Source organism: Chaetodon auriga, chromosome 10, assembly GCF_051107435.1.
Source record: "Chaetodon auriga isolate fChaAug3 chromosome 10, fChaAug3.hap1, whole genome shotgun sequence".
NCBI lineage: Eukaryota > Metazoa > Chordata > Actinopteri > Chaetodontiformes > Chaetodontidae > Chaetodon > Chaetodon auriga.
The window spans coordinates 13,420,946-13,438,311 of NC_135083.1; the positions used below are offsets into that span (position 1 = coordinate 13,420,946).

The window sequence follows — 17,366 nt, forward strand, 5'->3', positions numbered from 1 at the left end:
ACACCTTAGCATTTAAACAGCATACCCGGATCTAAGCAGTCATCGCCTTTATTTCCACCCACCCCTCCGCCCTTCGCCTGCAGCTTCGACTCTGCTCATCAAACTTACAAACTTAATCAGCAGCTTAGCTATCTGACAAACTGTTTTGACTATAGTTTTCCGTAACTTTCTTAGTCAACACCCCCAAGCCATATAAAATGTCCTGTCAGCATTTGACATGAATCATCATGTAACTTGGCAGGCTAACGTTGGCTAACATTATCTAGCACACTGCAGATTTGTTTGGACACAGTCAACGGATAAAGCTCAAGAAAAATAAGCTTACCAAGATGTTGGCTCGCACTCGTTGTTTCCCCAGGATAACTGGATGGAACAGCAGGATTCAATCTAAGTTTTGTGACAAAACAGGCTATTGCATTTCTCATTTTGCAACTTTGTAACCAAAAAACAGAAAAGTCTCTGCCATCGTTTTGAAAATAGTGAAACTTAACTTGCAGAATACCGATGCGTAGCTACACCTGGCTTCTCCTCTGGTTGTAGGGTATTGGGATTGGTTCCTTGGGTATGTTACGTATGAAACCCTGGTTGTCTGTGTTTTGAGTCTTTGTCCACTGGTGCAGTTGCAAGATGGAAGTGCTCCAGCATGGCGTTGACTGCTTATTCCTGATATATCATGTAGCATATAAAAAACACCAAGCTGACATGTTAACAAGTTTAAAAACTTGATCTTCATTGGAGGAGGTTTTTAATACATTGTAGGTTCTATAAGAAGTGTTTGAAGCTATATTCTTATCCCCTATTTTCTATAAAACCCCTTGAGACCCTTCATATGGCCGAGATTTGTTCGGACTGCGGGCTGCAACACACCCTTACAACCCATTTTATCATGCAGGCAGATCCCCCATCATTGAATGCTCTAGTAAAGGAAACCAGGCCAAATTCCTGCATAAAATGAAACATTGGCTCGATACACACAATGATCCTGTGGGTTACTCACTTCACATAATGCATAAGAATTGTGTCATGTAGTGGCACCCTGTTCAAGTGATGGAGGGAAGGATTACATTAACACTCACTGAGAGATGATCAAAAAAGTACAATCAAAGGAAGGCTGCCAGATTATATTTGGAATGAATCCCTGGATTATCCGTCCACCCACTGTAAACCGCAGTCGACCAAACATTGAGGACCATTTTAGAATTACTTGGACAGAGTTTCACCACACAGGTTGTGCATTGAAGAAGGAAAGTGGAGGTTGTCTCTGGTGCTGTTTGTGCGTGACTAGCTTCTTATCTCTGCTCTTCATCTTGTGAGACAGGCTGAACTAAAGGGTACAATATATCAACTAGATTCTAATAAAAATATCTAACATTTTGTAACTATTATGCAGTTATGGATGTTTCCTTCTTATGGTCTTGTCTAAGGTCTTTCCAAGTTTGATAAAGGCCCACCACTAGGAATTTTGGCCTCACCCACAGCCACAGTAATCTCCCCTTGTTGGTGCTGTTTTGAATAGTTTCACGAAGCTGAATGAAATTCAAATACATACATTTTGAATTTGCCATATTTTATATTCCAAGCATACACTAATGTTACCTTTAAATAGGTTCATTTTATCACTGTATTTAAGTTATTTGTTACAGTCTTTACGGTCTTTCTCTATCTTCTTTTGTATTGTTTCCTTAAATGTCGTTTTTTTGCTTTTCAGGCTCACACAACAGAGTGAACCAGTGTCCTGTCAATGAACATGGGTGCCTGGACCCGGATGTGTGTATCCACATGAGCAAAGTGTGTGATGGAGTCCCTGACTGCTCCGATGGCTGGGATGAGGGGCCTCACTGCAGAGGTAATAAACACACAGACACATGCACACACATCTGCCAACTCCCATTCTCTGCAAAACGGACTAAGAACAGATAGCATCATCATTTTCTCTATCTCCTCTGTCGCACAGAGACAAGAGTGTCGGCCTTTGTTGTGGGTCAAAAATCACCAGCCAGCTTCTCCTTGCTAGCACCCCCTTGTCTTCCCATCCAAAACTATAATCTCTATCCAATAATCTCTACTAGGCCCTTTAATGAGCTGGCCAGCTCTGGTTTATGCAATTACAATGGAATTTCTCTTTCTGGGGAAAAAAGTCATTAATTTATCAATCAGCGCAGCTATGAGGCTGTTTCCTCAATCCCTGCGGGAATGATGAGCATTCAGCCCAGATGCAGCTGAAGAAGAATCCCATCAAATCCTCCACTATTAATTAGAGACGATAGAAGAATGAGAGATGGAACATATTGGGTCCATAGTGTCAGTCTTTGTTGCAGCAGACAAAGGAGCAAACACTGGCTGCCTACAGAGGATTGCCACAGCATTCAGCAAGGCAGATATAGCTGTCTGAAGCGCTGCCTGTTTCTATTTCCAAAAACTGACATTAGGATGCATTTAATTTCTGCAGTGCACACCTGTGTGTCTGCCTCTTGGTTTGGCCTGTTATAGTGATCATGAGCTGTGCTGTTCAGTACCAATAACCCTTTCCTGGAATATGAAATCACTTAATCAAATATTTACGATCAACACTAAAGTCTCAGTGGACCAAAGTCCTGGAACAAGGGTTGGTCTGCCCAAACAGTGTTTTCGATCTTGGATCATCTCATTTTAGTTTGAAGTATAAGCTAAAGCCTCTCTTGTCTGTGCCAACATCTGCAATGGTAAATTTGAGTCATTTTAGATATTTTAGGTCACTTGGTTTTTTTTAAATTAAATTTGTGGTGCAAATAAGTTGCAACCACTTTTGTTTTAACACCAGTTTTTATTATATTTGTATTTCTTCTTGCACTGTACTATCTTTGCCTCTTATTTACCTTTGTGCACAGTAAGACCATGTTAAAGACAGTTTTCTTATTGGACCACCCTGTGTAGATAAAGAGCGAGTGAATGAATAGCTTTCCAGCATAGAGTTGACTCATTAGATTAAAAAGTTGTGAATTAGTCAGCGATGAGGTTTGTCCAGAAGAGCAGGGCACTGTTGGGCTGATGAAGTGGACAGTTGTCCAGAGTGGGTGAGAGTGTTAGTATCCCACACACTGGTCATCACCGCTAGACAAGGCTTTACACAACACAGCGATGATGTCATCCAATCACAACATGCACCGCCTGTCCCCGAGGACACAAGTCCAGCTGTCCTCCAGTCCGGCATTGGTCAGCACACACCTACACTTCTACACACACCTACATGTTCATGGGCTTTCGATGCATGCATACACTCACATGTGCACACAAACATACACTCACACACATTCTTGCAAATACACACCCAAACACACCCATTACCCCGCACACAAACACACCAGCAGTGTGTTCAGAACTTTTGGCATTGCTGTTTGCGAGCTCCCTCTTTTCAGGGAACGGCCTGGCCTTTCACAAGCGTCCTTGTGTTTGCTTGTACAAACTGCCGGGTTGTGCAAAGTATACCTGCGCCCTGACGTCTGAAAGCACACTTTGTTTGTCAGTGTGCCCATGTAATTCTGCCAAAGTTGTTGACAAGATCACTTAGAAAGGGGAGTGTAGCAGGGTAGGTCAGGCAGGAATTTTATCTCACTGAAATAAATTTCCTCAGGATTTTCATAGTGTGTGGGATTAGTTGGTGTGGTTTGTGTCCAGGAGTGATATGAAGGGAGTACCCAGGTGGACCAGGTGGTGCTGTGATGGGTTAATCTGACACTTGATTTGTGTTTCTTCAGTCTTTCCAAAAGCAAAATAAAAACAAATCAGAACTTGCGTATATTCTTATGCTGTCAAGGGGAATGAAAATGTTTTTGCCCGAACAATGAAAATTATTTCACTTATTTCATTGAAATTTTGTGTGATGTCTTCAGGGCTCTGATGGAAAACGATGATGTCACACATTTCCATGCACCAATCACAATTTAGCAGTATACAGCATCTGATGACAGTTGTGATGTTGTGATGTTTGCCCGTTGCCGCAGAGACACCACTGTTGATCACATCTGATCAAACCACACCCACACAGTCCTGATTAAGCTGATTAACTCAGTTTTTGAATATACTGCGTCATGTAATATGGTTTTCCTTAAAAATCTACGTCATTGAGATCATTTAATCATGTATTTTGTTTCAGAGAAACACTTGAGATTTGAAACCTCATTTTTGGGTTCCTTGAGGAGGAACTACTGTGCACCTCCTCTGCTGTATTTATATGCTGTGATAGGCTGCAAGGCAGAGTTGTTGCAAAATGTGAGAGTGTTGTTAACCTTTAAGAAGCTTCTTTGATTGTTAAAGTGAACAATAAACAGTCAGTCTCATACATACAAAAGAGGTGCCTCAAACGCATGCAAAAAGAATATATCAAGAATGTTTTCCAGTGTGGTTCTGTGATCCAAACCAATGACACTCGAGTCTCAAGTTTGCTTGTCTAACTTCAGATCTTTGCCATCCTTTGGTCAAAGCTCCAGGCCTGTATTTAAAAGGCTTTCTTAACTAATTGTAACCTTTACAGACAATTGGCAGTTGCATTGTTGTTCTGTCATATGGGTGAAAGTTGAGTCTATTCATCAATCTGTAGTCTGCATATGTCCTCTCTCTGTCATTTTGTGGGTGATGGGGCCTCTTTTGGGGGGCAAGGCCTTAGACCTGCCTCCCTCAGAAGTATCTGATAGAGAAGAGAAAATGGGGTCATGGCAGTACTCTTGAGAGCTTTTCCTTTTTCCTCGCCATCTCAAAGGGAACCCTGATTATTGTAGTGGCCCGATGCTATTGTTCATGCATGCAGTGGGCTTTCATTGTCCTTCATGTCCCACTAACTGTGGAATGAGAATCAGTCATAGGCTACATGAGGCTGCCTGTGGAAAGACATTTCCATCTTTATTTATGAGTGTTTCTTGACCTAAATGAGTTTATTGGCTGCAGCCAGAGTTGTCTTGCATGACAAGACCTGTTTTATTGCCAGTCTTTGCCCATCACCGTATGTAGAGACATTCAAGTGTTGTTTAACTGTCATGTATTTCTTAACTCAAATTGGGCTGCAGATTAAAGAAAATCCACGCATTAATTTTCTTAGGCGAGTTAAACCGTGGTGTATGGTGGGGAAAGTTTTGTGCCACAGCGTGTGTACTTTGTGTGTTTGTATATTTGTGTTTGAGTATTTGCATGAGTTTAGATTTAAGCGTCTGGGGCAGCACGCCGCGACTGTTTGGGACTATGATAGTTACTGTTTGCTCATTACTCAAGCTGCTGCCATGCTTCTGTTAGCATTTGGCTACTTTGCTCCCTTTGACTATGCAGCTCCAAGCTGCTGCCAGTAAATACACGTTTATGCTCACAACTGCTGAGCCTTCCTGCCGACCGCTGTCTTATGCATACACAAACACCCGGATTTCTACATCATTATCTCCTATATAAGTCTAATTTACCATACTCAGCAGTGCTCGCTTTTCAGTAGCGCAGCATTTAACACCAACCTCAATGTGCGATGGAATGCACTGTGAAACCAAATAATCACAAAGTAGTTTCACAGAGTGAAGCAGCTAAATCTTAGATAGTGCCTGATTCAGTGTTTAACTGAGCATGGTGATCTGCTAAACTTAAATGAGATTGTATTGTCAAAGTTTTAGTTGAGAATAAGTTTGTCCAAATTCTTCACGCTGTTATGTGCAATGGCAGAATGCAAATGTATTATGTGAAAGGTATGCGTATCCATCCCAAATGAACCAAAATATGTGCAAATCATTCAGTTTTAGAAGTAAAAATGAAGTAATTTGATGGACCCATGTAGGAAAAAGGCAGGCTCCTGTCAGCTGCAGGTAGAGGACAGGGGCATGTGCAGACATGTTTCCAGACAGTGAGAGCACAAAGGTAGGAATGTCCTGAGGATTACCTCTTTAGAATGTCGCACACTTGAGTAGCCTGTTCATACAATGAGTGTTTCGTTCAATATTTTACTTTCAGTTACAATCAGTGGGTGGTGGAGAGGCTTTATTTTTTTAGTTTAGACTTTCTGGTAAGGAAAGAGATTCAATTTCAAGCCAGCTGATGGATTGGTGAGCTGATCTTTTTAAGTAGTGACGATTATTAAATCATTGAGTCGTGACAGTTTTGTTGTATAACCAGGGCCATGACCCCAACACCACCCAGTCTCTGTCACTCAACCTGCGTCACCCTGTTGCGCTCAGCCTGTCTGCCCCGATGATTAGATTTTAGAGGAAAATGTCAACTTTCATATCTTTCATCATCGACTGCTGTGGACAGAGCCCAAGAGCAGTTCCTCTTGTTTTTATCTCTGTCACCTCTCCAAATGTTCTTTTTCTCATTAATCACCCGTTTGCCCTTTATATGGGCCTCACCAAAAGGCCAGACTAGTTCCAGACTAAATTTCAGAATACATGTATCAACAAGGCCTTGTTGCATTTTTCTTTTTCCATCAATTTTAGTCCGCTATCCCAAGTCACTGACATCTTTTCAGTGGTGCACACTAGTGTAGAAATGAGAGCTGTCCTCTGATGAGACTCAGCCTAGTGGGCCTTTTAGCAAAGAGCTTTACACTCTCACTCCCGGCTTCAATTTAAAGAGCTATAGATGAGTGAAATTGAGGGTTGCCATCCATGCAGTAACGGGATCAATGGCTTTGGCATGCTTGTTTAGGACCGAAGGCCTCCAGTGTGTGACTGTGTGATTTGTTTGCTTCGTTCATTAACCCCTGGTCAAACGTCTGACACGCTGCTGTTGCTTGTTTGCTCTGAGCTGGAACTTTCTAACCACTCCATATCCTTAAGCCCTTTTAGGCACTTGTTTCCACCTCTGTTTGCCCTGCCTTCCCCATCTTCCCCCCTCTCTCTCCTTTCCTCTCCATTCTTCTTCTGTTCTCCCGTTGTTTGCTGTTCTTCTCTTTACTTTTTCTGTCCTCACCTCTCTGCTCTCCCTGTTGTCATATAACTGCAAATGCTCTCTGAGGTTAGACTGAGGAAAAGAGTTTGCAGAGTCACTTTTCAAAAGCGTTTTTGAATCTCACAAAGGAAAAATACATTGTATGCAAAGTATATATTAATGCATTTTTGGGGCTACAGGTAGAAGTGAGAGCACTGGATGCTAAATATGATCAATATTAATATTTCTTATTATTATTCTTACCATGTCATGCTCTTTAGTTCTCATGTCTAAAGGAACTAATAGATTTAATCATGAGATCTTAAATTTCACAGGATTTGTTAAATGCTATCAATTAATTATAATAGATTATACTACATTTCTTGAGAATTAATGGATTTGGTTCTCTTAAAACACATTAAAACTGGATAGATGGGAGGTTACTGCATGATTTGAATACTTGGCTGGTTGACATTGAGATAATGTTGTGATAATTAGAGCAATATCAAATTTGTCCATATCACCCACCCATAGGTAGACACTCGTGTACAAAATGGAACAAAATGACCCTGGACAGAGGTGTATTTTGTGGGTGTTTTTAGCACTCTAGTCGCCTGTGGTCTCTCACAGTGTGAGGCTCGGTGAATGGATTCGACATGGGCCACAGTGTTTGCTGGGGGACTCTTCCTTTCAGTGGGGCCACAACAAAAGGGTCATTGTGGCCCAGAGTACTGCAGCCTTTATATAATAAGGGCCCTTCACTCGTCCAGTCTCCGCTCTTCACAGCCATACTATCACTAGCTACTGTAAGCATAGTGCGTCCATGACCCCTCACTTGTTTTTTGTTTGTTGGATGGCAAGGTAAATTTCTGTCTGCTGGTGAAAGCTTTATCTCTCTTTATGCTCCTTTATAGTTTTGTAATATTGGTGTTTACACTTCGTAAATGATTAAATAGGACTTTTTCTCAATGGGTTCACTAATGCTTTGAGTATAGTTTAGCTCTTTTGATCAGTGCAGGGTGTGTGAGTGTCAGTAGGTTATATGAAGGCTTTGGCCTCACTCGAATGTTGCTGTGGCCTGTGTCCTGGATTTTCAAAGGGTAGCCAGGGGCTGTTACAATGTAGGACTGCACTGTGAGAATACACAGTTGTCATATTGGATGTCAGCACACAGCTTGATTTAGAGATAAAAGGTTACAGAAATGAAGAGAGGAAGTTCTACTTGTGTGTGACAGAGTGACCGAGTAGTAAAGAATAATGCTGAATAAATGAGAGCTGATCAGGATAATATCTGTCCCTCTGCCCTAACACACTGTAATTTCCTCCATGACTTGATCTCTGTGGCCTCATGCTCTGGTGTGTTGACCTCTGGGGGAGGACCCACCCAGTGCGGGTCACAGGCCTGCACTTGGTGGATGCAAACAAACCCCATTTAATGAAATGTTTTATCAGGCTGAGTTCAAGAGTGTCACAGCTCCATTCATTGCAGGTTTAAAGCTAATAGAAGCTGTCTGAAATATCACGTGTTTTGTGCCACTATCTGACACACCATCATTCAGTCATGACGGACACCCAACCACATCAATCTACTGGCCTAGACACACACATCTGCATCCACACACACACACACACCCTATAGACTGCATGATGAGGGGATGTGTGGATGACCCTCTTTCATTTCCTGCCAAAAGGATGTGTCCTTGAGTTCCCTCTGGGGGCGGGAAAGAAGAGGCCCCTCTAACACGTGCACATTCAGATCACCTCGTCTGTCACATGCACGGATGAATACACATGCATGCACTTGTGTGACCCCCACTCTCTCTTTCACACACATACACATACATCCACAATCCTATCTGATCTCCCAGTGGAGATGTGATGTGACAGTGTGGTTCTGTGAGGATTGCGCTGGGATTAAGATAACAATTGGAAAGTTGATCTGCGTAAACCTGATCAAGGAGGCAATTATTAAACAGGCATCATTTAGCCTCCGTTGTTATCCAGAATTTATTTGTCCTCTTAATCGAGGCCTCTGAAGAGCTGCTGATATGTATGCTGCCCCCCTCTGTGTTAGCCTCCGCAGTATTTAATGTTTTCCGTGTCTCTCTGTTTGTCTCTGCTTCAGATCAAGCACCAGGCTGTGCCTCCCATGGGTGCCAGTTTCACTGTGCTGTGACTCATGATGGGCCTCAGTGCTACTGTAGCAACGGCTATGAGGTCGCTGCAGATGGAAAGACATGTAAAGGTGAGTGGGTGATTTGGTAGATTTTTTTTTCTTGCTTCAAAGTAAAACTCCTATAATCATCACATTACTCTGACTTTCTGCTTGCTGACTGGATCTTGCGTGGGACAACATGTCAAGAAGATTAGAATTTTTCTTTAAACAAACCACTTGCCTCAAGGTAGAAGATGAATGCATATCCCAGGGTTCAGTAGTAACCTTTGCTTTTTGTTACCTGGCGCTGAAAAATAAATATGTATCTAAGGTACACCCAGTGCAACAAGTAGTGAACAAGTCATTGTGTTATTCTGCTGTAGATTTCAATGAATGCAATGTTTACGGGACGTGCAGCCAGACGTGCACCAACTCTGAGGGCTCCTACACCTGCAGTTGTGTGGAGGGCTACCTGTTGCAGCCAGACAACCGCTCCTGCAAAGCCAAAAATGGTGAGAACACACACACACACACACACACACACAAACACACACACAGGAAGTGCAACAGAGACAAAGGATGCAGTTCATCAGAGCTGATTTGTTCCCTCCCCACAGTCTTGTATTACATAGTCACATCTGCACCCCCATTTGTTTTACAAGCTTGTTTACTGAAGAGAAGTATATTACAGGTGTGCAATTAATGCATGACCTTTGACTCCACTCCATCTCCTCCTCATATCTCACCCCCCTTTTGTCTCCTCTCTCTCATTGCGTCCTCTGCCTTTTCCCCTCCCCTCCACTCCGCTGTCCACTTGCCCTCTCCAGAGCCGGTGGACCGTCCGCCTATGCTGTTGATTGCTAACCTTCATGACATCCGCTGCACCTCCCTGAGCGGCACCACTTCGCGGCTGCCCTCAATCGCCACCAAGCAGACCATGGCTATGGACTTCATCTATGCCGAGGAAACGGTCTGCTGGATAGATGTGGGTGAAACCCCTGCTGCCACCCATCTGAAGTGTGCCAGCATCCCTGACCTGAAGAATGTCACCAACATCCGCACCATCAACATCTCCCTCAGCCTGCACCGTGAGTAGTGTCATTGACAAAAGTGAGAGAACGATCATCTGACTGTAATAGAAATGAACACGCTTTTGTTTCTAGAAATAGTATTTTCTGCTGACACTATATCCCTCCTAAAATGTTGTCAGATACTGCCTCGCCTGGCAGTTTAGTGGTAGACTGCCAGTGAGAGAGAAAAGAATGCCTTGCATAAGAGCACACAAGCAGCACTCAGGTAGTCAGTTCCACTTGTCAGTTCACCCCGTGTGAAATTTCTGCACTTTGCCTCGGGAATCAAATGGTCAGCTTAGCATTTGCAAGCTCAAACAAATGTAAGATGTGAAGCAATATGGCCTCATCTCACAAAGTTGCTCATACCAGCATAAAAGTGCCAAGTAGAAACGCTGAGTCTAGCTTTATTCTTCAAAAGGTTTCTCTTTGAAGAACAGGAGCACCCTGACACCACTAAATCATCTCATGGAGGCAGTATGTGTGTAGCTTACCTCTAGTGATATGTCACATATAAGGCTGCCAGCATGCCCTCAGGCCTTAGTTTGTACATTTCTTGACAAGAAAACAGTTATACTGTGTAGCTTGATTTATGTATTGAATGCGCATGGCTCATTCAGAGGCCTGGAAATGTATTTTTCCACTGCTCTTGTTTGATGAATTTGAATAGAATCGGTTGAATCCCAACTTCAGGGCATTAGTTTTTCCCCCAAAGTCCTCTGAAGAACTGTACATTTTGTTCTGGAGGTTTGGCAGATAGATTGGACATGTTTGTGTGTGTGTGTGTGTGTGTGTGTGTGTGTGTGTAGGAAGACATAGTATAGACCACATCTGATAAACAAAGACAAGTGATAGGTCATGGGTATCGTTTTAACTCGCAGATTGACATGCCTTTCGCAACACCCAGACACACACACACACACACACACACACACACACACACACACACAGACTAACATACACAGCATGTAAACACTTCCCGTTGAGAGAGACTCATATAATGCTGACATGATTTATCTGTGATTACGAGCCTGACAGGGTTTGTTTTTATTCGTCTGGCTGACAGAGCCGTTACTCTCTAAGAATGGGGGCAGAAATGTAGACAAAACATAAAAGCGAGGGTGTGGGTAGGTGCATGTGTGCGTATGTTCGTGCGTGTGGGAAAGCGTTCCCTTGAGAATTGGCCCCAGGCATGAAACGGCAGACGTGAGGAAAACAAGTGGAGGAGCCTGGTGCGTAGACCCTGAAATGTGGGACGAGAAGCCTGCGACGTGATTAGAAGTGCCTCGGCTCATATCCACTTCAAATGAAGCTTGTGTAACTGCTGTCACCGCTGACAGCTGGAGCAGAGCCGGGGCTCGGAGACTCAGTGAACCCCAGCGTCCTAAAATGGGTTTTTTTTTCCAGTTGATGTACCGCACTCTCACGAGTGGCCCATATCCCACCTCATCCTCACTGTGTTGGCTTGCCACTGTGGCATTTTGATTCACCACTCTGTTAAGTGGTCTGTGGGGTAAATGGGGGCGAGGGGTGGAAGTGAGAAGAGACCCTGAGAGAAAGACTGAAGCAAAGGAGACAAGGGAATGATAAAATGAGAGGGAGAGGGAGAAGGTAGTGATTTGCTGTACCTTGGAGGTGTGTGTGTGTCTGTGTGTGTGTGTGTGTGTGTATGGAAGTGGTCATGCAGATGGTATTTACATTCCTCTATTGGGTTATGTCAGCCTGAACAGCCCCTACATTCCTCTGGCCGTCTCATGTCCTGTCCAGTCAGGTCACTTTAACACACTCATGGCTGAGACTCAGACACGCGCACACAAACACACACGCATGCAAACACACACACACACACACACACACACACACACACCGACCCAAATACCTGTGACTCATGCACCCATTACCTAGTGACGTATTACCTTTTATGTATTTAGATTTTTCACACATTTCCCTATGTGCTGTCCCAGTTCTGCTCACCTTAGAATATGAAATGCTTTGTACTCCTCTGAATGTAAGTCGAGTTGTTGCAGTAGCTTGTTGTATTATCTTAATTACTCTTTATTTGTCTCTCTGTCTGTTTCCAATCGGTCTTGATGCTACAATAATCTATTTTCAGTAAAACTAGCATTTAAGTTTGATCTGATCTAATGTCAATATAAGAAAGTACAGTTTGGAATAAAATAATCCGGTCATTGACTATCTGCTAAATTTAGGAAATGGCTCTACAGTGCTAACACAACGAGCAGGGCAAAGTGAGCTATGTCTGACATGTTATCTGTGGATCTTGTGCTGTGCTGTGATGTGCAATAAGGGTTTCCCTCAGGACACTGTTAAGAAACAGCAGTACGTCACACAGATCTCATCTCATGACTCTAAACACCAGCCATACTCACTGAATACATGGCACTTGAAGGTTACTGTTATGTTTTGTAGAAATATATTAAGATGTTGGTGGAGGCAGTCATAATTTCAGGTAAGATGCCCCATCTCCACTATAAAATCCTGACAAGTGTGGGTCCAGTCATGTCTGTTGGTGGGTCCTGGCGGTCCTCTGTGACTGTGGGAGCAAACAGACAAACAGTCAAGATGCTCTCCTTGCACTTTGGCTGACTCCATGTTTTTATGTTACATCAATCTGGGCTTTCAGCTGCGATAAGAGAACAAAAATCCTCTGTTCTTTTTGTGGATCTCAGCTGAGTCAAAAGGCCATTTGCTGTATTTACTGTATGGTTTCCCTTGTGGTTATTTGCCTCAAAATGTTATTTATGCTTGACTCGTGCTAGCTCTGTGTCCTTCTTCATTAAGCAATATGCCTTTGTTTTGCTTGAAGGTGAACTCGCTCTCTTAAAACAAATTCTGACCATATAATTGGTAGCAGCATGGACTCTTTGTCAGCTCTGTTCAGTGTTTTATAACAAGCAGGGCTCAGGTGTGCTCCTGCAAGTATGTTGGGCAGACATGGGGATTGGCCTTAGATGGATATGGATGAAGCTGTGGAGGCAGAGGGGGGGATTGGAGCAGGGTTCACACAAACAGGGTGATTTATAGCTTCTAGGAGTCTGAGAGAGCAGCGCAGATAAGTAGACGATGGTTCCAGATGTGGCCTGCTCTGTCTGCATGTGTGATTCTCTGACTGGGAAGATAAAAAGGGGAGCAGAGTGTCTACCATCCCATCCTCTCCACCCTCCGAGCGGAACTCCACAGCAGGGACCAGCCCTCCTCCCCACATTGCTCTGTCTATCATTCAGTCCCCTTTCCCCCTCCTCTTTGCCTTTGTTCTTAAGACTTGTTTTTTTTTCTCAGAATAAATCAGTGCACAGAAGGTCTTTATAAATATGTTCATGATCTTATATAAGCCTGTAGTTTATGGAGAAAGGCATCCTGTCTCACCGTAAGCAAAACATCTTTTGTTATTTCTTTTTTGTTGTTGTTTTTCTTGTTGGATCAAGGAAAAAAAGGGTGGAATCATGTGATAATACCACTGTCATCAGGTTTTCCTGTCCAGCCATTCGCCCCACTTGCCACAGACAGGGATTTGCCAGTGGCATCACTGTGAGAAATTACAGCCTCTTAAATAGAGGTCATATGTCAGATCCTTATGGAAAACCATAAACACGAAACTCTAAAACTGTTCTCTCCAGAGGTCAAAGAGGGTTTTGCACAGATTAATAGGATCTTCTTGGCATGGGGAGGATTATGGAAGTAGGATGATGACGATTATTTTCTGCTTTGCACCAACATGTAAATAAAGGAATACTTGCACTGAATAGAGGAAATAACATTCAAGTACAAATTTAGTTTGGCTATTCCTGAGTCTAGGCACCAGTATGTGACTAGTTTAAGGAATTAAATAGGCTGTGGCCCTGTATGTAAATACCAATGCTATTGGGCAGAAAGTATGTTTGTTGTTGCCAGTAAGACCCCCTCAGTTTGTGAAATGTTTCCTCAGACCAGGGTGAGATGGTAGGTGTTAAAGGGGCAGGAAGTCAAAAGGGGTTGTGAGGGCAGGCTGGGTGGATGAAGAGAAAGGGGTGGGTTCATTCATTTTCCCAGCAAACTTTCCACTTACCAGAAGCTGAATGAGCGAGGACGTCAACAGGCTCTCTGGCTCTCTGAGTCAGGGGGTCCACTACTTGTAGGCTGTTATACAACGTAATAGTCACTCTGTTGCACAACTGGCTCTCTACTCTGTACAAGAGTCTAATCAATGCCTTGTGCAGCCAGGCTTGCAGCTGGATTTCTTTAGAGGAGTATGTTTTAGAGCTGATACCAATGGGAGTATCACTATCCCTCGTAACACCATGACAAACTCTCCCTGTTGTCAGAATCTTGGTCCTGATGTTTATGAAACATCTTGGACTGGTTTTTACTCCCTCCCTCTGTTCTTTTGACTATGTTTTTTTTTATTAGCTCATTTTATTCGCCCTGTTTAGAGGTGATATGGCCACTACCTTTGCCAACTGTCAATAAATTATTTCCAGTTTGGAGGTGCACCTGAACTTTCAATGTATTTTTCTGACTTTCTTTCCAACCCCATCCCCTTCAACTCTATTTATATTGTAGCACCAAGCATACTGTAGGGCCCATGGGGGGCAGGCCGTTTGAAGCTCTGTGTATGTGTGGTAGGTGGGTTGAAGGAGCAGGGGGGATTACATTGGGTCCAGATGTGTGTAAGCTGTGTTGTGGAACTTGCTTTGGGCAGCGTGGTTGTCATTGTTGGGAGCTCCTTTGCAGACGTCTTTATGAATGGTCCTGGGACAGACTCACTGTCGATGGCGTTACGCCCCGCTTGTGTACTCCAACATCAAAGTTGTCCCTTTGAAAGTCTCAAGAGAAAAGTGTGGTCAGTTTGTTACTGTATGTGTGAGTAGTGAGTCTGTGTGATGTGCATTTGTGTATACAGTACTCTGCTTTGAAAAGAAGTGTGGTGGCAGCTGCAAAAACACAAGGCTGTATGTATCTTCAAGCCCCCCCTCCATCACAGCTGGGTCCCCCCTGTGGTCTGGGATTTCTGCACCCAGTCTCATACAGGACAGAGTTCTCAGGGAGTGAGAAGTGTTTCTACTGCTAACTTGGCACTTCAGCCCCTCAATGCTGGGAGTGGATCTGAAATGAAGGACCCGTCTGCAAAGCTTCCTTATTCTTGGTTGGCTTAGTAAGCAGTGGGGTTACAAAATGTCAAGATCCTTTGTGAGACATGTTGCAACAGTATTTTGGGTTACAGAGCTTCATATGTCATGTTTCTGTGCTGCCATGACGAAACCCTGTACTTGATTCTTTTTTTTTTTTAAAATAAACTATTCCTGTCTGACATGTACAGATTGATTCCTCCTCTCAAAACAGCGGTAAGGTTCCTGGAGTGGAAACACTTTATTAGTAGATCAGTGTTGTGTCAGGTTGGTTAATTTATGTGGCACGATGGGCTAAATAAAAGTAGTGTTAGTAAAACTTTCCTTTGAATGGCTTTCTCTGCTTAGTTAAAGTCTTCTTTAGTATTCACAGTAAGTGAGCCAGGCCACTTAAGAATTTTATTAACACAGTATATCCTCAAATGTATCTGAAAATGAAGTATTGAGTGTCTTTTTCCTTGCAGGAGTTCAGTGTAACTGCTTCAGTCCACTGAAAGGAGTACAGCTTAGAATGTGCAGGCCTTCACCTCCCGCTCTTCATTTGTCATTTTTTGTGCTTCTTTCCCTCCCCCGTGCCCTGCTTGTCTTAATCAAAGACAAGTGGAGTGCTGGTAATGGACAACCTGTTAGACCCAGCAGTGCAGTAAGATGACAGAAGCTCATTAATTCAGCACTATTATTTTGTTTTTCAGGAGTGTGGGCACTCTTGAGGAGAGGGTCATGGCATCATAAAATGAGAATTTTTTGAAATGAGGCTGGTATATGACCAAGAGTTATATGACTCTAATCCCATGAGGCTCTGTTTTTTTTCTTTTTCTTTTTTTTTTTTTTAAATGTTCTGTTCTCTCTCCTCTGTATCCCTCAGATGTGGAGCAGATGGCTATTGACTGGCTGACCGGAAACTTCTACTTTGTGGATGACGTGGACGACCGGGTGTTTGTCTGCAACAAGAATGGCCAGACATGTGTGACCCTGCTGGACCAAGAACTGTACAACCCTAAAGGCATTGCCTTGGACCCAGCCATGGGGTCTGTACTTCCCTCCACTTTTCTTGACCTAACACGACTCTCACTCTCCCTGTTTTAGCAACGCTTGAGAGGAAAATACCGTCTTATGATCAGACAACGTGCTGACCAAGCAGGCAGTCAAAAATCAAAGCACTTCCTCCAGATGGAAACCTAGACAGATCCTTGTGTGCCACATAAACACTTGCATGTTGGCTGTGTCAGGTTCCTGATGCTGACAAGCTAGTATCTGATGTAGTTCCTTTTTCCAAAGTATCACTTCTCTGTTTTTCATTGTCCTGGATGTAATTTTCGATCCATTACAATGACTAGTACATACTCAAATACTCAAATTGGTCAATTGCATAATGTCAAGTCACATCGATTCATGAGGTTGAAGCACAGTCATCCAGTTTCTTCAGTCATATAATTTCCTCTTCTTGAAGAAATTTCCTTTTCTGTCACTTTGCTAAAACTCCACTTCCTTTTTGTGCCTCTTCTTCTGCCACAGCAAAGTGTTCTTCACTGACTATGGGTCCACGCCAAGGGTGGAGCGCTGCGACATGGATGGTCAGAACCGCACTAAGCTGGTGGACAGCAAGATTGTCTTCCCCCATGGTATCACACTGGACCTGGTCAACCGGATGGTGTACTGGGCTGACGCCTACCTAGACTACATTGAAGTGGTCGACTATGAGGGCAAGAACCGACACACCATCATCCAGGGCCTGCTGGTGAGGTTTGATGGATGGTTGGATGGGTGTACACACAAACAACAGCTACCAACATTCACAGAGGTGCACTCAGGAATATTCTTCTGATTGTTCAGCCTTCTTCTAAAAGGTTGAACTTTGCCAAACAGCAATAGCCTCTGGTGGCTTTTTAATCTCCCCTTTGATAACACAAAGGCAGATAACATCTGTCTTCCAAATCTGTATCATCATTATTGATTTAACTCCATCATCTTTAGAGGCAACGCTGTTTTCCACTTGTCTCCTGTGTATCTAGGCAAAGAGGGTCTGCCTCCCCTGGAGATAAGTCCTTTTTATTGCCTTGATTAATATTACTTAAAGTGTGTGATTTTCCTGGCTAGTGCCTCTCTAAATGTATTAGTCTGGCGCAAGCGAAGCTTGGCTCA

At 43.3% G+C, this 17,366-nt stretch overlaps 1 protein-coding gene across 2 annotated transcripts in view; it reads left to right on the forward strand.

The window, feature by feature from the left end:
• Window positions 1-17,366, forward strand: part of LOC143326848 (low-density lipoprotein receptor-related protein 1-like) — an 83,588-nt gene that overhangs the window by 23,861 nt on the left and 42,361 nt on the right. For both annotated transcript variants that reach the window (XM_076740832.1, XM_076740833.1), the window contains exons 3-8: window positions 1,709-1,846; window positions 8,999-9,118; window positions 9,412-9,540; window positions 9,856-10,116; window positions 16,090-16,252; window positions 16,740-16,962. In XM_076740832.1, coding sequence (XP_076596947.1) covers window positions 1,709-1,846; window positions 8,999-9,118; window positions 9,412-9,540; window positions 9,856-10,116; window positions 16,090-16,252; window positions 16,740-16,962 — 1,034 coding nt within the window. The remainder of the gene's footprint in view (window positions 1-1,708; window positions 1,847-8,998; window positions 9,119-9,411; window positions 9,541-9,855; window positions 10,117-16,089; window positions 16,253-16,739; window positions 16,963-17,366) is intronic.